Source organism: Anastrepha obliqua, chromosome 4 (assembly GCF_027943255.1).
Source record: "Anastrepha obliqua isolate idAnaObli1 chromosome 4, idAnaObli1_1.0, whole genome shotgun sequence".
NCBI classification, from domain to species: Eukaryota; Metazoa; Arthropoda; class Insecta; order Diptera; family Tephritidae; genus Anastrepha; species Anastrepha obliqua.
The window spans coordinates 73,699,968-73,723,538 of NC_072895.1; the positions used below are offsets into that span (position 1 = coordinate 73,699,968).

At 35.9% G+C, this 23,571-nt stretch overlaps 1 protein-coding gene across 1 annotated transcript in view; it reads left to right on the plus strand.

Moving 5' to 3' along the window:
- Positions 1–23,571, plus strand: part of LOC129246170 (putative uncharacterized protein DDB_G0282129) — an 84,963-nt gene that overhangs the window by 5,049 nt on the left and 56,343 nt on the right. The window contains exons 2-3 of the mRNA XM_054884747.1: positions 15,070–15,386; positions 18,430–18,502. Of these exons, the coding sequence (XP_054740722.1) occupies positions 15,070–15,386; positions 18,430–18,502 (390 nt within the window). The remainder of the gene's footprint in view (positions 1–15,069; positions 15,387–18,429; positions 18,503–23,571) is intronic.

Consider the following 23,571-nt stretch of genomic DNA (forward strand, 5'->3'; position numbering starts at 1 on the left):
GAAAATCAACACTTCCCGCAAATGACGATTATTCGGCACAAAATCAGACATTTTCACAGAACCACAAGTATATGATACGAAAACAAAATCACTAATGTGTCGAAGCAGTTTGTTTACCATACGTGTAAGCTTGGTTTATGACGCTTAGGTTATGTTACAATTGACTAGCACTCACTGCTGGCGGCATCTATTGACAAACAGCGGGAACTTAGTTGCGCACCTAATATGATTTTAATGATATGTTTTTAAAAATATTGTTTAGTGAGGCCTTACAATCTACAGGTAGCCACATACTGCGGAGTTTACGTACTCATACTGTGCTTGGCGTAGGTAAATGTAATATAGTATATCGATGGTTTTCGAGAAAAGTGACATAATTCAAAAATATGTACAAAATACTGAGTTGGATCAGTTTTCTAGATAAGTTACGCGCCAATTCGATCACCTGACAAAACGACACTAACGCCATCTCTCAGAATTGCTTCAAGATTCGCTTATGACGCTTTTCCTGATAAAAATATTTAAACTCTGTAGTTGATTTTTGCCTTTAACGGCAAAACTCCGAATTTGAGTTAATTTTGAGTTGTGTCGCTTTTCTCGAAAACCATCGATATATACATTTATATAATTGGCGCCTATACCCTTTATTTGGTATTTCGCTAAGCTATTTGTATTCCTGATATTTTTCCACAAATAGAGAAACCTATAATTTAGTCTCACATGAACCTATTCGGCTACAGCGAAATAGGAAATTTAAAAATAGATGTTAGCGGACCTTTTAAAACCGATTCATGCACTTAAACACAATATTGATCGGTTTATAATTGAAATCGTGGTCGATGCGCATTGCATTATTGCGCATCTTATCCCTCTCCACGGCATTTTTTTATCGTCATAGAAAGAATTATAAAAAATTTGAGACACATCAAACTTGCACTTTATTAGACTAAAGTTTATTGGGCTATAAAATTACTTAACTAATTTGGTTCTCAAATTCTGATAAAAAAGTGTAAATTGTCAATGAAAATTTTTCGAATTTATTAAATCTTGTACAAAGTTTGAAATTACTCCAGTCTGATATTTATGATATTTCCAGTAATAATACTTATTAAAGAAAGAATTAAGGTTTTATCAAAAAAAAGTATAAACTAAAAATAGTAAATAAGTAGTACAAGGTGGTGCAAAAGTAACCTTGCGATGTTTTTTGGCTGTAATTTAACAAAAAATTAAAAACTTTGATTCTTCTTGTGGATTTTAATTTTTTTTACATCAAGTCGAGAATATGATGGCATGTAAATGGCCGCCGCCACAGTTGATTGCCATTTGAGCCCTTTTTATGGCATTTTCCATCACTTTGGCCAAAACTTCCGGCGATAGGTCCTCAAATTCTTTACGGATATTGTCTTTAAGAGCTGCAAGAGTCTGAGGCTTGCTGACATAAGCCCGCGACTTCAAAAAGCCCCACAAAAAGAAGTCTGGATCGCTCAAATCAGGCGATCTTGCTGGCCAGCGCAAATCGCCAAAACGGGAGATTAGGCGCCCGGGAAATGCATCCTTCAGCATATCGGTTGTGGCACGTGCAGTGTGTGCCGTTGCACCGTCCTGTTAGAACCACATGTTTTTCAATCCCAATTCATCAAGTTGCGGCAAAAAGAACTCGTTGGTCATTGCTCTGTAGCGCTCACCATTCACAGTAACCGTTTGGCCCGCGACGTCTTCGAAGAAAAAAGGCCCGATGACTCCTCCAGCGAAAACAGCACACCATACAGTGACTTTGAGCGGGTGTAATGGCTCTTCGTGAAAAATCATCTTCCTCTTGGTGGTGATTAAGGATGGCTTGAGCGTATGTTAGACGCGATTGGCGGTCAGCAGCTAACAGCTTGTACCAAAATTCGCTGTAAAGACCGTCGACTGATACCCATTTGCGTTGCACGTCGTCTGGTCGATGTCGACGACGCTTCCATGACATCCTCGGCTACAGCAGCAATCCTGGCAGCATCTCGTGTTGTGCCAGTCTCTTCGAGGCGAGCGGCTAAACGTCGCAGTGTTTCACCAGTAGGCGTTGGACGGCGGGGAAATCTGCGACGAAATTCACGTTGTGCCAAAGTCACCGACCGATTATTGGTCAAATAAATAGTCAGTAATATTCCGCATTCTGGAGCAGTGTAGCGTAACATTGTTTATTAACGTGTATTTCGCATGTGTTTACTACACAAATGTCAAAACAGGACTGACATTAGGGGCCAATCGCAAAATTTATAGCATTTTCTGATAGAAGGATTACTTTAGCGTCACCTGTTATAAGCCTGTCAGTATGTGGTGCTTTCATAAGTTTATGTTTATCTTTATTTCAAAACTGATGGTGCTTATACTCTTTTATAAAAACTGTATAGTGTTTATTAATACCTGTTAGAAATAATGTGAATGCTGAAGCATACACAAGTTTTATAGAAGTAGTCGTTTTTTTAACAGTAAATTTTTTAAAATACCGCAAAACAGGAGGTGAACACTATTTAACTTTAATAATGTCTAGTAACGTCACCTTTGGTAATTATCAATGCCTTCCTTCAGTTTCTCATTTACCATCAGATTCGCATGCATTTTTATTTCTTTTTGATTTTTATAGTATTTTTGATTATATCTTTGGAACTACAAGCCGATTCGTCAAAATACGTAAAATTTAATAATTGAAAAATTAAATTCGCGTGAAACGATCCCAAAATTTATTCTGGATGCACACCCAAATAAGAACGTAAATATGTATATTTATTTTTGACTTTAATGGCATAAATATAAACGGTTGAATAAAATATACAACTTCAATTTACCGCTCATTCCCTTCGCAGCAGAAAGCTATGCAGCTCTTCAAAACAACTCATACTTTAGCCCATAAACGAGCAATACTCGTATTGTATATGCTCGTAAGTATATACATACAAACATGCATGGGTATGTGCTCCACTCCACTTTACAATGGGAAATTTCTTGTAAGAAAAATGTAACATTTGAAGCATTCCTTTATGTGAATAAATCATTTCTCTAATACATACTCGTAGTAAGTTGAGCATCATATGCAAAGATGAATATGTACAGACATACACACACATTTTTCACTTCATATTTACGAGCACTATTTTACAGTATGGAAAGAAGAGAATTTATTTTAAGGGTCTGCGCTTAGTAGAGCAAGATGAAAAAAAAAACTTTAACAGCATTTTCATTTCGCTTTAGCTATTGTTGAATTTTACAACCCGATACAGCGAATTTCAAACGGTGTTATTCATACGCAATACATACATTAGAATCAAATACAATTCAAGGCATATTTCAATGAAAAATGCTCAGTATAATAACAATAACAATGCACTTACAATGCGAATAACATAGCAACTGAGTTTCAATTGAGTAAAACACATGGTGTGTTTTCAAATAGATATATGTATGTGGGCGGGAATATGTGTGTTTGTAAATAGGAGTCATGGCCACATAACATTGCCCCAACATCTTGTTTTCTTTCCTTTTATTATTATTATGTAGTATTTTTTTCATTTAATTTTTGTTTGCGCGTGTAAAAGCTTTATGATTTATATGTCTCCACACTTTGGAGGCATAACAAAAAGGATAACATTTGCATATGAACACTTCTACATACGAGTATAAATAGTACATATACTTGATATGTTTATATGTAACTCCACTCTGTTGACTTTATAAGTAGTTTTGAATATTGATCTTCAAATCATAAGTGGAAAATTCAAAAAAGTAATCCAACCATAACCATATTCAAAATAATTTCTAAAAGTTGCTGAAGTTTTGTTAAGGGGGCAGCCTGCTTTAGAGGCTTCAAAAAATCAATTTTTTTTTTTTTTGCATAAATCTCTTCCCAAACTATCCAAAAATGTGTCCTCAAAATTTCAGAAGCAAATTCAAAATATTTTCGCAGTTACAGAAGAAATTGTGAGCAAGCGTCGAGCAGGTATACGAGCGGATTTTTTATATACAAAAGCTTTGACGCGCGATTTCTCGGTTTTTTATTTTTACGATTTTTCCTAATTGGCAGGAAAGATAGGCAAAAAGTTAAACGTCCTATCGAAACGGTATAACATTGATTGTATTCGGAATTAAATGCTCTTCTAGTTGAACCTAAAAAACCTTAAGAAATTATGATTAACTCACTTTTTAAACAATCTAAAGTGAATTAGTTTTTCCAAAAAAATGATTTTTTTTATTAGCGAAAAATTGTTGAATTTCTAACTTTTTGTTTAATTTTCTTAGTTTAACTAGAAGCTATACTATACTAAAATAAAAAATTTGTTGGGTTTTTGGTTTCTGATGAAAATTGCGACCTGCATCTTTCCCGCTGCACGACACATGCACACTCGAGGCGCCTCGGCAAAATGCTTGTACCAGGCATAATATGACATATATATTAATGAAAAAATTTGAGAAGACTGCTAAAATATATAACAATAACACCTGAAAGTTTCGTTTTAATCAAGTATTTCTTTCCTTCCCAAAAAAATCCACGAAAAAATCGATTTTTTGAAGCCTCTAAAGCAAAGATATTAAGTATTTTGTAGATCTTATACCATAATAGTTTAGTTTTGCTAACATTAAGTTTTAAGTCTTCATTTTTAAATACTTATCTATGTTTCTTAAGCAATAAAAAAGTTATTAAGATTTAAGTTTAATGTAAATTCTTTTATTATTTATATTTATTATATGAGTATTGTATATCTTCCTTCTGGTAGTCATAACTACAACAAATTTGTTTATGAGGCCCTCTCACGTCATTTGATTTCTGTGTGGTTGGTAGAACATTGCGGTAGTTTGTTATATAAAATGCTTTTCGATGAACAAATTTCTAGCTTTTTGCAAGTCGATCGATAGGAAAGTCCAAGGGAAGGGTATTCTGATTCCAAGAATAAGACTAATTCCAACCGACCTTGTCAGAATTTGCATAAGTAATAAATATCCTTGCAAAAATATTTGCCCATGAAAAAATAGCATATTAATGAAGTAACTTATTTGTGTATGATTGTTTAAAAGCTTTAATTTTGTTTAAATAGCTTTCATTCTGAAGAAGTAGTTAAATCCCTATGAAAGAAGAAATACAAAGTGTTGCATATCTTAAGGCGCAATGGATACTAATTGCTATTTTTATTTCTGTAGAATATTATGCTCTTTTACTGAGATTTAGTCTAAAAAAGCCTTAGCGAAAATTTCCGAGGAAGAAATGTCACGAATATTTTAACTATCTTGAGATCTTATAAATGCACTGATATTTAAACTTGTAGCTTATTAGCTAATTTTTTGGAAATCATAGGTAAAAATATTCCTCGTAAAATGATATTACATAAGTAGGCCCATAGTAGATATTTCGTTCAGATAAGTTATTTTCTACTTTTCCTTTGCTCTGATAAATAATTTAAAAATTAAGTAATTCGATTAGCGTATGAGCGGGGAGGCGAGCGGGTTAGCTTCGTTATTCGTATGAGTTAATTGGCGGCCGCCGTAGCCGAATGGGTTGCTGCGTGACTACATTCGGAAGACTAATTTTTGAATTTCTGTGAAACACCAAAATGATGATAAAGTTTTTTCTAATAGCGGTCGCTACGCGGCAGGCAATGGCGAACCTCCGAGTGTATTTCTGCCGTGAAAAATCTCCTCATAAGAAAAATCCACCTTTCGGAGACGGCTTAAAATTGTATAATATAATAAATATATTGTACAAAATTATAATATTCAACGCTTACGTGATCCGGAAGTGAAGACTTCATTCGTTCAATCATGCGAAGGTTCCGGGAAATGAATTCGGTGGCAAAGAGACCACGGCCGAGGTCCTGCCGGTCATCGAGAACAAATAAAAATATTAAACTCGTTGCTACAAGTTTACACGATAATCCGTTCGCAAGGGAGCAACTGACCTGGGACTTCTAAAAACTATTGTGGATAAAATATTGAGGAAGGATCTTGGAATCACCCCTTCAAAATTCAAATCGTGCAAGCGCTTAAACCTAACGATTACAATTTGCGTACAATTTTCTGTTGCAGATAATGTTGCAGCGATTTCTACGCTAAACACTACGTTTCGGAGTGATGAAGTCCATTTTCATTTAAATAAATAAAGATAACAAAAAATAAGCAAAAGTAACGAACATCTTTCTTTCAGTAAACAAAAGTTTTGAGCAATGAATTTTTTTATGTGGTGAAATATCAAAACTAAAGTATCAGGTGGGGCTAAAGTAATCCTCCTATCAGAAAATGCTATAGATTTTGCGATTGCCCCCTAATGTCAGTTCTGTTTTGACATTTGTGTAGTAAACACATGCGAAATACACGTTAATAAACAATGTTACGCTACACTGCTCCAGAACGCGGAATATTGCTGACTATTTATTTGACCAATAATCGGTCGGTGACTTTGGCACAACGTAAATTTCATCGCAGATTTCCTCGCCGTCCAACGCCTACTGGTGAAACACTGCGACGTTTAGCCGCTCGCCTCGAAGAGACTGGCCCCGGAGTAGCCGTTCTGCAGAGAATATTGCTGCTGTAGCCGAGGATGTCATGGAAGCGTCGTCGACATCGACCAGGCGACGTGCCACGCAAATGGGTATCAGTCGACGGTCTTTACAGCGAATTTTGGTACAAGGTGTTAGCTGCTGACCGCCAATCGCGTCTAACATACGCTCAAGCCATCCTTAATCACCACCAAGAGGAAGATGCTTTTTCATCAAAACTAATCATGAGTGATGAGGCCCATTTCTATTTTAGCGGGTACGTAAATAAGCAAAATTTACGCTTCTGGGGCACTGAAAATCCGCGTGTAACCCACGAAGAGCCATTACTCCCGCTCAAAGTCACTGTATGGTGTGCTGTTTTCGCTGGAGGAGTCATCGGACCTTTTTTCTTCGAAGACGTCGCGGGCCAAACGGTTACTGTGAATGGCGAGCGCTACAGAGCAATGATCAACGAGTTCTTTTTGCTGCAACTTGATGAATTGGGATTGAAAAACATGTGGTTCCAACGGGACGGTGCAACGGCACACACTGCACGTGCCACAACCGATATGCTGAAGGATGCATTTCCCGGGCGCCTAATCTCCCGTTTTGGCGATTTGTACTGGCCAGCAAGATCGCCTGATTTGACCGCTCCAGACTTCTTTTTGTGGGGCTTTTTGAAGTCGCGGGTTTATGTCAACAAGCCTCAGACTCTTACAGCGCTTAAAGACAATATCCGTCAAGAATGTGAGGACCTATCGCCGGAAGTTTTGGCCAAAGTGATGGAAAATGCCATAAAAAGGGCTCAAATGGCAATCAACTGTGGCGGCGACCATTTACATGACATCATATTCTCGACTTGATGTAAAAAAATTAAAGGACCAAATAAAAATAATCCACAAGAAGAATCAAAGTTTTTCATTTATTTTTTAAATTACAGCCAAAAAACATCGCAAGGTTACTTTTGCGCCACCTTGTATATGAAACAAATCCAGCAATCATCTCAGCACTAAAAGACAATATCGTTCGAGAGGCACTCCGACATGACTTCTCTACCGAGTGGCACGGACTATGGAGTTCAGAAACCAAGAGTGACTTTTACGTATAGGTCAACATTTAGAGCAAATCATTAATCGTACTGGTCTTATTTGTAATAGTTATGTAAATAAACTTTTCTCATTTTTAATTTAGCTTTTAATTCTTAATTCTGCCACCGGGGGTCCGAAGTAACTTACAATGCTTCTAGTTCTGTGCATAAATCCTTAAGCGTTAAATTCCATAAAACAGTTGGATTTAGAATATTTTACTCTTGGAATACCTATACACAGCGGCTTGTTGCAGCGCCCTCTGTTGTCCGAAAATATTGGCCAATAAGCTACTTCGTCTTTTCGCACGTTTTTTACTTGAAGTATTGCATTCGGTTTCCTTTTTATCTTCTAATTGCCTATTTATCTAAGTTGAAACAGGATATCATACGTATGAACAGAACGTTTGCATCACCCAATCGAAAAAGGTTCGGCACTTCTAATGGAAAGAGACTCCATTACTTGAGAGAGTGTGTTTGGCGGCTGCGAATGGCAAACTGTGTTAACATTTCTGTTCTGTAAGGTTCGCAAGTCATCATGAATTGTTTAACACCAGAACGATGCTGGTGAAATGTGGAGATTTATAGTATTTTGAAACAAAGTTCATAGGGGTCATCGGTCGTTATTTCTTTTGAGAAGAGGAAGGAGTTGCTGTTATGGTAAATGGCGAGCGCTATCGAGCCTTGGTGACTAAATTTTTGTTTCCAAAAATTAATTAGCTAAACATCGAAGACATTTGGTTCCAACAAGATGGCACAACTTGCCAAACAGCGTGCTTAGCAAACGATTTATTGCAATATTCAAGCCACCACTGACACCATACGACCATATTTATTGAGAAAGGTAGTTAAAAATTGCACTGAATGAATGGACCATCCAACTCGTAGCCACAGCAGACATATACTGGATATCATATTCAAGAAATAAATTTCATATATATATATAATTGGCGCGTACCCCCTTTTGGGTGTTTGGCCGAGCTCCTCCTCCTATTTGTGGTGTGCGTCTTGATGTTGTTCCAAAATTTCAAGCCGAATCCGAACGGCAGATATTTTTATGAGGAGCTTTTTCATGGCAGAAATACCCTCGGAAGTTTGCCATTTCCTGCCGAGGGGCGACCACTATTAGAAAAATGTTTTTATTAATTTGGTTTCACCGATATTGGAACCAACGTTCTATCTGTGAATTCCGAATGGTAATCACGCACCAACCCATTCGGCTACAGCGGCCGCCAAATCAAATGACCTACCAGATTATAATAAAAAAAATCATTCCAACAATATTTCTGTTTTGTATTATGATTTTAAGTTCCCAACCTCTTAAAAAACACTCGATATATGGCTAGCACGTACCTCCTAAGTTAGTTATTTCGCAGAGCTCTAATTTGTGGCTTTCGTCTTGATGTTGTTCCGTTAAAGCTTTATGTCGCGTTCGAACGACAGATGGTTTTTATGAGGAGCTTTTTCAAAGCAGAAACACAGTCGGACGCTTATCATTTTCTATATCTTTAAGTAAAATTCAGCACCTTGAGAATTGGGATATTTCCAATTCCAGTTAACGGCATGAAGTCGCCTAATTTTTCTCAGTTTAAAATGACGCACACACAACTGAAATATTTCCGGTACTTCGATCGAAGCGCCATCTAACCTAACTGACTTATGTAAAAATAATTGCTAGCGAGTATGTACTCGAATTTGTTCACTATATCACTCAAAGTATTCCTAAAGAGCCGATTATTTCGACAAAAAATTGTAGTAAAAGCGCTTAAAGTTTCTGATCCCTGAATTAAAATTGTGACACAAATTTTTATTTATTTAAATTAAATTTCATCTTAACAAAAATGCAAAAGCCTGAGTGGTATTTTGCCAATACCAAATCATATAAGCAAAACACAAAATATATTAATAATGTTTTCATATACAAAATTATTATATCACTACTGAAAACCCGCATTACAACACAATCACGTTTCCCCATTTAGTCATCCCACTTCGAGTATGCCCATTAGAATGATTTACTTCGAAATCATCGCCATTACCCTTACTTCCACCATTGCTTTGACTATTTTATTTTTTTAACCCTTTATGCTTTGTGTGCGTTTTGCATTTCTCACATTTTCTAGCAACCTACAATGATGACAATTCCTAAAGTGCCGTTCCTTCGAGTGACATTTGTTGCCTACGAAATAAATGAGAAGCTAAACAAAATAAAACAACTTAAAAGCAAATAAAAACAAAAGCAATAATGGGAAGGGATTCGATAGGGAATGTTGGAAAAGAAAAAAACGACGCATGGAAAAAATTCGCTCGATATGCCCACGTGCTGAAAGTCTGCCAGCCAACGAAGCAGTTAAGCCATTCAAAAAGTTAAAAGACAAAAAACCAACTCAAAAATTTTGAACAAAAACGTTGACGAAAAGTTGGCAAAGCACTAAAATAGATGGGAAGAATATGCAAAAAACAAAAAAAAAAACTGAGTTGGGTTCAGCAGAATGCCAGTAAATTGTATAAAAATAAAATAAAATGAAATATTATGGACAATAGCATTTAAAAAAAATATTTACGCAAATATTTTTCAGATGCTTTGCTACGTGACTTTCATGCGTTTTATGTTCTTTGAATGTATAAGTATATATATATATGTTATATGTACATATATTCCTATGTATATTTAGATGACACCAAATGGCGTATTGATGTGGTTAGCTGACGACGCGCGTTTGCATGGAAATCAGGCAAAAAATTTCATGGCTTTTTTTCATTTTACTTTTATTATTTTATTATGTTGGCAAATCGGTTTAAATGCATTTAAGGGGATCTTTTATTTTATTTCTTTATCAGGAGCCAAACGTCGCACGTAATTCAATTGCAGCTACATTTTTCAGATTTGCTGGGAGCACGGAGACTAATTTATGGGTAAACTTAAGTAGTATAAATGGTCCCTCAGGCAAAAGAAATTACTTGGTAGAACGATTGGAAGAAGATTATTTTCTTAACAAATAAAAGATAGCACGCCTCGTAAATAATTTAATTCCACATACTCCCCGACGTTTAAGGTACATAATTTATATCGTATTAATTTTTCTTAACCACTTTTTGCCTATGTTATTTTCCTAGGGAAAATTCTATTGGGCGTAAAAACAGTCTTAAGTAGTAAAAATTTCTTCGGATAAGATAAAGTTGGGTTGTGATGCGCGCCACTCAACGCGATATGTAGTTGTATTGGGGAATATTTGCTTAACAACTTAGCTGTCCCATTCAAAGTATTTTGTGAAGGCCCACATCTTAGAAGAAAATCGACAACCATAACAACTTCTATTATTATTTTACAAAAATAAAAAGGACGAATGCACACGAAATAATAACTTGCATCAAAAAAGGAATAAAATATTATATAAAAAAGTACCGGTATGACGTGATAACGGGAAAAGCATTAGCGGAGTTATCAACCAAGGCTTAACTATTTTGCGAAATGTTTTCAATGCAATGTTTCACTTACAATATTTACCGAAACTCTGGAAAATTGATAAGATTATTGCATTGCCAAAACTGGGTCAAGATCCAACTACCGTATCATCATATAGACCAATAAGCTTACCACCAACAATATCAAAAATAACCACTAAGCCAAATGATGGACAAAAAAAGAGGTTGTCTGTAAAGTCGGTTTACTGACGATAGTTTAACGTGACAACGTCATAAGAAAATATTGATGGAATGGTTGCAATTTTCAAAACAAAATTTTAATTTTATTTGTTTGATAGATATTTTGTATGGATATAGAGGAGGAGGTAAATGGAATTGCAATGGAATAGGTCAAGTTACATTTACACAAACGTGAAAAATGACGAAACATTTATCAAATTCATGAAAGATATCTTCAATTTCGATTGTGCATCAGACGTTAATAAGTCAACAACACTAAGAGGCACCATCATCGATTTGCCTTTTTCAAGACTCTTTACACTCGAAACACTCCCTTTCATTTCCTACTTTTTCTATCATCGTCCTATTCTCAACAGAGAAATGGTTCATTACCATGCACACAGGAAGAAGGCATATGCAAATACAAGTATGTGAATTTATATACAAATGCGCATATACATACATATACATACATATATATGCTCACTCAAGTAGGACAGAGCCAGATGTCGAACGTTGCCGAACGCGGGGGCCGATTGTGCTCTTTGTCGTTCGTTCCGCGCTCTCGCTTGCAGTTCAAGCACATTAGCTTACATTTGCTTGCATACGGAATAGATTCGTATATTTGATATATCCATATGACTTGTATGCATCTTTACATATAGATTTGTTCTTTTTGAAAATTGCGCGAAATTGTATATGTATATGCATGTTTATATACATATATTAGTATACAACATATCTTATAAGTATATGGTAAATATTACCATACATTTTTTCCTTCATATATAATAAAAAAATTAATAATAATAACATTAAAACAACAGGTATTATTAACAAACTTGGTTTTATTTTAAATCCTTCAAGTAAATCAAATTAATAAAAATCAATAAGAAGGGATATGCAAATACAAATACGCGAATTTATGTATGTACATATGCGCATATACATACATATATACGCTCACTTAAGTAGGAGAGAGCAAGATGTCGAACGTTGCCGTTCGTTTGCTTTGTTCGTTCCGCGCTTTCGCTTGCAGTTCATTCAAGGTAACGACAAATGAGCAAGGTAACACTAATGAGCAAGGTAACGACACATTTTTTCGTGCGTGCAGCCGGCTAAATCGAATTATAAGACGTTATCACGTCAAAAACGTATAATACCGAAAAATCAATTTGGATTTAGGTAAAATATTCGACGATCCAACAGATCCATAGTTACACATAAAATCCAACCAGACCTTGCAAGCAATTGTTACGATGTAGAAGTATTTTTGGAAGTTGTTAAAGCGTTTGACAAAGTGTAACACAAAGCTGGTTTACTTCACAAAATGACAACAATACTACCTTCTGACGATAAATATAAAAGAGAAAGATAGAGCTAAAAACCAACCTAACCGACCGAAATTTCTATATTAAATACCTCAATAATTGTTCAAGCGCTCCAGAAACCCTACCGGGGGTTCACCGTAGATATACCACCTCCTGACGAAACCAATTCATCAATTGCCACGTGCGCAGACGATACCAAACTACTGTCATCAGATAAAATCTTAACCACCGCTACTAAGCAGCTAAAATAGCAGCGATACACAAACGCAGTTAAGGAATGGTTTAATAACTGGTGCCTAAAAATAAATGAGAACAAACCCGTACAGTTCATATTTACTACCAAAACAAAATCTACCGCAGTTCCAATTAAATAAATGGCAAAGCACTTACAATAGAAACCAACCTAAATGCCTGGGAATTCACTTGGACTCGAAAATAATATAAATTAGAATCACCACACAAAGCAAAAGGTCAAAGAAATAAAAGAAAAACTCCGACAACTTCATTGATTAGTCTGCCCAAAATCTAAACTTAATATACAGAGCAAGCTGTTGCTTAATAATGGTTAAGACAATCTGGTTACAGGGGCTACAGGTGTGGGGGACGGCTAAAAATACTCATATACAAAAATCCAACGGCAACCATCGAAGATTCTTTGAGTTTTTACCAAGTCTGACAAACATACGATAAATGATGACAACCATGGAACTTTTAATATGGCAACAGTAGATGAAGAAATTAAAAAGATTACAACACTTTGACAAAGTACACACACACAAAAAGTCAAAACTTAACAAACTGATAGTGAAAGAAAAACTTAAAGACGCCTAAAGAGAGCTCGACCAAGTGACCTATTAAATGCTATAAAAGAATAAATATACACTATGAATAGTTGAACTGTTATTAAATTGTTGTTAAAATGTAGTTATGCAAGTAGATTATTGTTTTGTACAGTATATTATTTAAATAATTTTTGTTTATTTTACTTTATCAATTTTAGCACTGCCCATTAAGCGATCTATATAAATTCCTTGACAAATTCTTAAATAGCATACTTAATGTCAAAAAAAATAAAAAGATTTAGCTTTGAATTCCTTATTCTGCCAGTAGACAAACCTTGGAAAAAGCAAAGTTCTATTCAATGTTGAAATTTTTTTTTAAATTTTTAGGATACAATTTTAGGAAAAAAATTTTTCTTGATAATTATATGAAGCCCCTGCTTAAGATTTTTTTCAGTAATAACTTAGACTATGCTCAGTAATACGTTCATATTACTTACGAGGGCTGTTAGAAAAGTATCCGACTTTGTTTTTTATTTCTAGCACCTGACTAATTTAAATTACGCGCGCTTGCATAATCAGACCTGTAACCTTCCTGCACATGTGTGAATTTTTTCCCCGCCTGTCGCTAGCGTCACTTGCTGTCAAGCAGTGTGAACGTAATATGGTATTTAGTGCTCTCGTCGGTTTTTGAATACAAGCAAAATGACGGAACGATTGGAGCAGCGTTACTGCATCAAATTTTGCCAGAAACTGGGCCATAGCCAGTTCGAATCGAAAGATTCGGACGGCTTTCGGTGACGATGCTATGGGCATCACACATATTAAGGAGTGGTTCAATCGGTTTAAAAACGGTCGCACATCGGCGGAGCCACGCTCTGGTCAGTAACCAACAAACCAAAATGAGCATGTCATTGCCAAAGTGAACGCTGTGGTAATGCGGGACCGTCGTGTGACTATACGAGAAACTGCAGAAGAGGTAGATATCAGCACTTTTTCGGTTCACTCCACTGTGACGTGGCGGCTAAATTTGTGCCGAAGCTGCTGGCGGCGGAGCAAAAGGAACTTCGTGTTAAAGTCTCACAGGACATGCTGAACTCCATAAACAGTGATCCTGACTTCATGAACACGATTATCACTGGTGATGAGTCCTGGGTGTACGGGTATGACCCGGAAACCAAAATGAAGTCGTCACAGCGGAAGCATTCCACGTCACCAAGACGTATTCAAAAACCGATGAGTGCACTAAATACCATGTTACGTTCACATTGCTTGACAGAAACTGATGCTAGCGACAGGCGGGAAAAAATTCACACATGTGGAGGAAGGTTACAGGTCTGCTTATGCAAGCGCGCGTAATTCAAATTTGTCAGGTGTTAGAAATAAAAAGCAAAGTCGAATACTTTTCTACTTTTCTTTCTACCTCGTACATTAAGTAACTACTAATTACACCTGTTTGCATATCGATCGAATATTCGGTACGTATAATAGTAAGTAGATACATAATACTCAAAAGTGGCATTGCCTGATATACTCGCATACCTAATATGATGGCTAATCACCCCTTCTGATTGCGCATCCCTCCTCCTCACAACTTTCATACTCGTAATCGTAAGAATGCGACCTTTGTTACACTTTACTTGTTCCTTAACTCACAAACATTTATTTTCCCCCTTTATTATTTTTTCTAATACTTCTCACACTACCCATTTTCTTTTATCTTCCAGCTATTGCAGCACCTTTTGAGTATTTCGAGGATCATGACCAACTCTCCTACGACTTGGATACTGAGCAGTCGAAAGCTAAATATGATACACGTCTGCTGTCGGAACAAATGTTGAAGACGGAAAAATCCACTGAACGTTATGAAAGTGCTGACAATCATGCGGGAGTTAGTAGTGGTATTGGAGGGAGCAGCGCAACCAATTCAGAACTGGACGACGACATCGAATCGGAAGCAGATGCGGACGTGGATGATTTGCAACCGCATGAACGTGCGGCATCATGTCACAACAATGGCCACAAATACACACACGGTCAAAAGGTAAGCTACACCAAAGCTCACAAATCTAAACTAAAACACACAATCACGTCAATTACGCTAAAAGCTTAGGGCACCCAGCAGGGAAAAACTGAAGTGAGATAAATTTTAGATAAAAAAGTGGTTAATTTTGTTTGTGTTGCACAATTTTATAGATTTTTAGTTTTTTAACAGCCCCGCATAAACACCTATAAGTTTTTGTTTGACATTTAAAAAATTATACTATCTAACCACATCGCTAATAAGATGTTAATTGGTTTCCTTAGATTTTCATACGCTAAATTCAAAGTGTGTCTCCGAAATTTTCTACCATATTATAAATTTCAAAAATAATAAAATTGGCCGCAGTTCGATTTATTTCGATCTCGTCATAAAAATTGCCATACAGTTGTTCTCAAATGGTTTATGACCCCAATACATGCAATGTTTTTGAAAAATAAGGTGAGGAAAAATCTAAATTCAATATAAAACAAAACATGACAAACTTTACTCGTTTCGAAATCTTTCTTTGTGTTCGTTTAAGTTAGGGCACTTTAGCGGCGAAAAGAATCAACATTTATTGAGCGGAAAAATCAAATAATTTGAAATTCTGAAAAAGGCATTTATTACGGGTGTCGTAAGGTGTACAAATTATTTTTTAAAAAGCAATGTTGGAAAAAAATATGGTAGAACAGGTTCTCTTTGACGAAGCTTTGTCAAAAAAAAACTGTATAAAAATTTTTGAAAACAAAAATTCACAATTATCATACAAAATTATTAATATATAATATAAAAAAATAATGACGGAAACATTTGTCCATGTAGAATATATTATAACTGTATAAATGCAAGTAAACGCTTAAAACTTGAGTCTGGCCCACTGAAGAAATGTTGGCATCTTTTTAGTATAAAAACAATTGATTTTCTGAAATTTCAACAGTCGCCTAAACTTTGAAATATTGAAGCAAATTTAAACAATTATCATTATTCAGCTCCTGCAGCTCCGACAGACTTAAATTCTATCTACAAGGATGTGTAAGTCTGCAGCTACGGTATCAATTTTTTTATCGAAAACCAAACCGGCGCCGTGAGCCGTTCTTCCAGTTCTCAGTTGTTATCAATACAACAATTAATGCCGCTGTATCCCATCTGTATTTATTTTTATAATGGCTGAAGAAAACCTGGCACTTAATTTTCTATGGACATATCGCCATTTTCACTCCTCCTACAACCTCATACCCGAGGGTCATATGTATTTTGTGTTTGCTCATATTTTATAATTTGCTCTTTAAGTAATCAAAATTTTAATGTCTAGATATACCTGGACTGACAGTGAGAAACCATTGAAAACAGAAAACAGCGACAACTTATAAATTTTCCAAATGAAGCTCATCAAAAGCTTCTTTATACAAAAGAAGTCAAACAAACTTGTCTTACTCGTAGTTCCATGCTCATGAAAATTTCAGCAGTTGTGAATCACTAATTTTTCCTGCAGGGTACAAGTATAACGCGAGCATGTGTTGACGCCAGCGTATACCTACACCCATAAAACGAAATAAAAAGTCAGAGCACACGTGCAGTGCACCTCTTCACTTTTGACATGCTTTTGTGGCATACGTTAGCTTGCGAATAGTGGCCCCATAATTCATCATCTCGACTTCTCTTGTCCCACACTCTCAGTTGCGTACAGAGGCACTCAGCTTTGTTGGTGTGTGAGTTACTCTGATGCATAGTTATGGTCAGGACTTTTTAAGGGTATTTCGAAAGTGATGCATAGATGCCAGAAGTGAATAAGTGAAGTAGAAGAATAGATATTTCACGCGATAGAATAAAGTCGTTAAAATGATTGAAACTAATTATGAAAATGGTCGATCTCCAAGAACCAGATATGGTAAAATTCGTGATTTTTTTGGTGGAAATAATCGTCGGAATGTGTCGAGAATTCATAGATTGAGAACACAAACTGGACTTTCACACAGCACACAGTGTTGCTGAACAACCTTCAACAACGATATCTCGACATTCTCAACAATTAGGCATTCATGAATCGACTGTTTGGCCGATTTTACCTCTAGTTAGTCGTGGTCATGGTGTAATTTTTTCATAGAACTGTTAAGAGCCATATAATTGAATAAAAATAGTTAAAATTTCAAAGAATCTAAATTTTTACATGTTTTATTTTAACAACATCTAAGCGCGTCTTTTGACTAACCCTTTACTGTCACTACCAACGCTTTCGGTGCTTAACTTATGGCGGCATTTGCTTTCCTGGTTCTGTGATTCACTGGCAGGTTTAGTGCCTGTGTTCTATATGTGGAATTCTAATATTAGTTATACCGTTTCGAATGAGAAAGTGGTCAAGTGTCTTTGGAAGTTGGCACGTTTCAGTGTCATATACACATTTCTTGCAGAAATATTTGCGGTCGGCATTTTATCGTTCGTTGAATTAATTAAGCTCAGACTAAGCTAATATATTTCTTGCTATTTTCGATTCCTGAAATACTTAGCTGATGACTTATATGTATAGGTAGTTGTATAATAATAACTTTTGACAGTAATTCACGTAGTTTTCATATATTGCTAGAGTTTTCATATATTGTACACATAAAGGAGACGTAATATAGTTAATACGTAGTGTAGTGCATAGCAATACTTAATTTCCATTACATGCGGAACTGTTTCAGTTACTCGCATTTATGATACTATTTAGCAATCTCTCCAAAGATGCACAAATTTTGCATGCCGAAGTAGCTTATAAGCATTTTTTTTCTTATTATTTTGGTAGTGGATAGATAAATTTCAGTCGGCTGTCGTTCAGTCGCCTTATTATCGCAAAGTAGTGTGCTTTAGTGTAAAAGTCTTACGACGCAAAGTGGTCGATTTGCCTCATCAAAGGGAGGTCTAGACAGAGGTTTGCATAAGAATCAACGGAAATACAGTCAGAGAGCCCAACAAACTATTATTGCAGACCTTTGTTATCAGACTTAGAAAACAATAAAATATCATTAAAACTATTCTAACCTTTTAAAATAATTAGCTACTAAATTGTTCTAAACTCTTTTTACAGGTACCGAGATTAGACCCATGTGAAGTATGTCTGTGTATGGATGGTGAAATATTTTGCTGGTGGGAGCTATGTGGTAAGTGTACACAAAGTATTATACATACGTATGCAAGTAAATTTACTACACAAATAACATAAAGACAGTAGATAGTGCCAGGAACTTCAAGGTAGCGAAACTAGCTTTTGAAATAAGCTTTTAGGTACGTTTCATTCCAGAAGAGAATGATAGAGATATACATTTTTTTTAGTTTTTTTCTTTTTCAAATTAAAAATTAAAAATATATTACTATATAGCTTCTACTCAAATATGAACGAGACGTTATCAATAAAACGGTCCGCGGATGACATATGGCAAAAATAATTTTTTTTGTTTTTTGGTAGGACTGTTATAAGCTTACATGGCAAATTTCAGCTTGATATGTCACATAGTTTGTTTTCTGTGCTACTGTAAACCAGTCAAGCTCGAGTGTGTTCTTCAAATTTAACGATGGAAATTCAAGTTGAACAAAGAATTTGTTTGAAATTTTGTTATTCCAACAAAATTTCGGCTTCAGACGCCTTAAAAATGTTGCAGACAACCTATGCGGACTCCGTTCTATCGCGTGCACGTGTTTTCCAGTGGTATAAATCGTTCAAAGAGGGCCCTCCCCGGAGGAGCCGAAACCCAAAAAACCACGCCAAAGTCGCTCAAAAATTAAGGTTATGCTGACTGTTTTTTTTTCGATTACGAAGATGTGGTGCACTCAGAGTTCCTTCCGCAAGACCGATCGGTTAACGCTGAATATTATTTAGACGTTTTAAAGCGTTTGCGCGAGAACATTCGTCTTAAAAGGAAGGAATTGTGGGACAACAAGTCATGGTTCTTGCATCACGATAATGCACTAGCTCATACATCACGTCTTGTTCGCGATTATTTGAACAAAAATAATGTTAATATCGTTCCGCAAGCACCGTATTCGCCTGATATGGCTCCATGTGACTTTTTCCTGTTCCCCAAGCTCAAGTTGCCGCTCCGTGGAAAACATTTTGAGACAATTGAAGTCATAAAAGAGAATTCGAAGAACACACTCGAGCTTGACTTGTTTACAGTAGCACAGAAAACAAACTATGTGACATATCACGCTGAAATTTGCCATGGAAGCTTATAACAGTCTTACCAAAAAAAAAAAAAATTTATTTCTGCCATATGTCATCCGCGGACCGTTTTATTGATAACGTCTCGTTCATATTTGAGCAGAAGTTATGTGCATGCTGTGGGGTGTGTAATGATAACAGAAAATTATGATTTAAGGCTAAAAATTAAAAAAATTAGGAAATAAGGAAATAAGGAAACTATCGTCCTCTATTCCGAAGGGGTAGGAATTAGGATTATGTTATGATAGTCAAGCAATCACCGTACGTCATAGTCCGAGTACGAAATCGACTGAAGGCAAGTGGTAAAAATGTTAGAAAAAGTATTTTCTCACAATTTGAGAACAGCCTCTACAAAATTATAATGAAGGTCTATTAATAACCAAATTCAAGCTACACAGCAAATAATTGCAATAAGGAATTATACTGAGAATCTCAGCTAGTTATCATTTCTCCTCAAGAGAGCGGACGGATTGGCCAGAAATCTACCTGGATAAAACCGTAGCAGTGACACTGGAAAGAGCTTTCAATTTAATTAGAAGGACATTTCAGACCTATAATTTCTTGAACTGACAAGAAGAATAAAAATAAAATAGATAAATATTTATCTATACGTATTTAGGGTTGTCACATTTATTACACTGATTTTATAAGAGCTATAGGAAAGTTTTTCAAAAAACACACGTAAAATTCAGAAAAATGTATGAAATTTTTATTTAGATCGATAGTACAGTCCATATAATTTAATGTTTGAAGATTATTTCATGCAAATGTTGACCGCGACTGCACTTCAAATGGTCCATCCGCTTAGTCCAATTTTGGCATACTCTTTCCAATGTTTCGGCCGGTATCTCACATATAAATGCTTTACTGTTGTCTTCCAATGCCTTTATTGAAGCAGGCTTGTCTGAATAGACATGAGCTTTCACATAGCCCATCAAAAAATAATCTAAAGGCGTTATATCGCACGATCTGGGTGGTCAATTCACATGTCCCGAACATGAAATAAAATGTTTACCGAACTCGCCTGACAACAAGTCCATTGTTACCCGTACTGTGTGGCATGTGGCAACATCTTGCTGAAACCACATGTCATGCAAGTCAAGCTCTTGCATTTTGGGCAAAACAACGCTGAATATCATTTCACGGTAGCGCTCACCATTCACAGTTACGTTACGATTAGCAGCATCTTTGAAGAAGTACGGTCCAATGATATCTCCAGCCCATAAACCGCACCAAACTGTGACCTTTTCTGGATACATTGGTAGCTCTTGCAATTCTTCTGGCTGATCTTCACTCCAAAATCGGTAATTCTGCTTATTTACGTGCCCATTGATCCAAAAATGAGCTTCGTCGCTCAACACAATTTTTCGATAAAAAACTGGATCTTCGGCAAACTTTCCAAGAGTCCATTCACCAAAAATTCTGCGTTGCGGTAAGTCATTTGGCTTCAATTCTTGCACCAGCCGTATTTTGAAAGGCTTCACACCTAAATCCTTTCGCAAAATTTTCCACGTTGTTGAGTAACAGAGGCCCAATTGCTGCGAACGGCGAGGAATCGATAATTGATGGTCATCATTAACACTGGCCGATACAGCTGCGATATTTTCTTCAGTTCGCACTCTACGCAAGCGTGTTGGTGGTTTGATGTCCAATAATGTAAATTTTATTCTAAATTTAGTCACAAAAGCTCGAATAGCCGCTTCAGTGGGTCGATTAAACTGACCATAAAATGGAAGCGCGCGATAAACTTTCTTAACACAACACCCATTTTTATAATAAAATTCAATGATTTTTAAGTGTTGTTCGTTTGTAAGACGATTCACGGTTAAATTATAGACTAAACTGAAGATGTTTGACGGTGAAACAAAGCACGAAATGTGCGTCAGCTGTTTAAACCAACTGTTTAAAAGGATAATAGCTAAAAAATCACACGTTGGTTCCTTGGAAGAGCGAACCTGTTGCAGGAATATTGCTCCCTCATACTTGTAATAGAACTATAGAAGTCGTAAGGTCGATAGCGAGAAAAACGGCGTTATTTGCATATGAGTTTACCCGGGTGGTATGAAGGAGGATAAAACAATCAAAAGACTTATAGAGCTTCGCAATAGGTGATCTGAGTAAATTTAATAGGAAGCCAAAATAATTTGACCAAGGGGCGGCGGTATAGTTGGAATATTATCGTAGAGAAATGCACCAAAATGCCACTTTCACGCTTTAAGTGACACCGCTTAGCTGTTTAGGAAGCACTGCAACCATCTTCAACCTTTTAAAACTATTTTTTCTAAAAAACTACCTTAGATGCTTAGAAGGTATCCATTAATATGTTTAAAAATTTCAAAACGGAATAAAATAATCAGATTTTTTTAGAAATATTTTGGCGTAAGTCTGAAAATAAAATATACCATATTCCACACTTCCGAAGAAAAGGCAACAACGCGTTTTTTGTATAAAGCGTAATGCGTCCCACTGAACTCAATATAAAACAAAAATAATCAACTGCGAAAAAGAAATTTAATTATTCATGGAAAGGCATAATTAAAAAATAATATACACACATAGCTTCCCATACATAAGAAAATAAAATATTCCAATAAAGCAGAAAAGTTCTTCGAGCGCTTTTTAGTCGTCAAGTCAGCGGCAGAGTCAACTACAGACAAACTCAACAAGTAAGCATGAATGTTGTGACATGTGTGCGTGCAGCATAAAACTTTATATGTTTTTTTCATTTTCTATATTTATAAAAGCATATTTTCCCATTGTTAATTTTACGTGTGATAATCAATGGTGGAATCAAAACGAGTGCAAGTTTTACTTCACGCCGCACTTAAGTGATTGACTGAACCAGTGCACTACGAGTTGAAAACTCGAATGGTTGATTGGAATTATAGGAATATAATAAAAAGCTAGTCCTACAATCATAACGCAAACATTTCGTAAGTGATGTCTCCAATTCAGTGAGTTTTACTTCTTCGATATTTCCTTTTAAAAATTTTACTTACATTTAAGTTTCCATGCGTAAGCGATGAAGCGATTAAATAGATTATATACGCTTCATTGAATAAAGCCACATTTGAAAGCAGCCTCTTTTTGAAAATCTGCAGATTCGGCAACATGTGTTGCTGAATTTTCCAAAAAGCATTTTTAATGCACTGGAAAAAGTGTGAGTGTCGATAAGTCGAAACAGAAAAGGGTGACTGACTTGATGAGAAAATTAGGGTTGAAAATTTCTCTGGACAGCTTTAAGTCTAAAGTTGTGTGCGTAAAAATTTAATGGCCTATATGAAATGCTTACCAAACCTTCTCTAAAAATATGTACAGTTATGTATGTACAGAAAAATGTATGTTATTTATTGTGTATTGGGTTAATTAAGTTTGGTTTGGTTAAAAAAATACATAAAAATGTAAAAAAAGAACTTACTACTGTGGGCAAAAAGTAAGGAGAATTTATTTGTCAAACTTCGCGGGATTAAAATTTCGCTCTAGTTATTTTTCTCATCAGTTGGGAGCACTGTTAATAACATCTGGGCCAACTTTCAAGTGAATGTCATTATCAGTAATATATTTACGCTTGTGTTTACCAAACGACCAAAGGTGCATTTTTCGATTTTTACAATGTCTGATTTGGAAACGTTTAGCATGTTGCAGAAGGCATTTGGTGATTCGACCATGTCGCAGAAAAATGTTTATAAGTGGTACAAAGACTTCAAAGAGGGTCGAGAACGTGTTGATGACTTGGAGCGCTCCGGACGACCATCGACGTCAACAGATGACCAACACGTCAATAAAGTGAAGGAGTTAGTGCTCAGAAATCGTTGGTTGACCTTAAAGACCTTACTGATATGATCGGAATATCAGAAGAATCTGTGAAAACCATCGAAAAGTCAAATTTCGTTTGGTACCGAAAACTCTCAATTTCTTGGAGAGAAAAAAGTCGTCGCGTTGATGTGTGTGAAACAATGCTTTCAGACTATCAGGACAAGCTCAAATGCATCATTACGGGAGATGAGACTT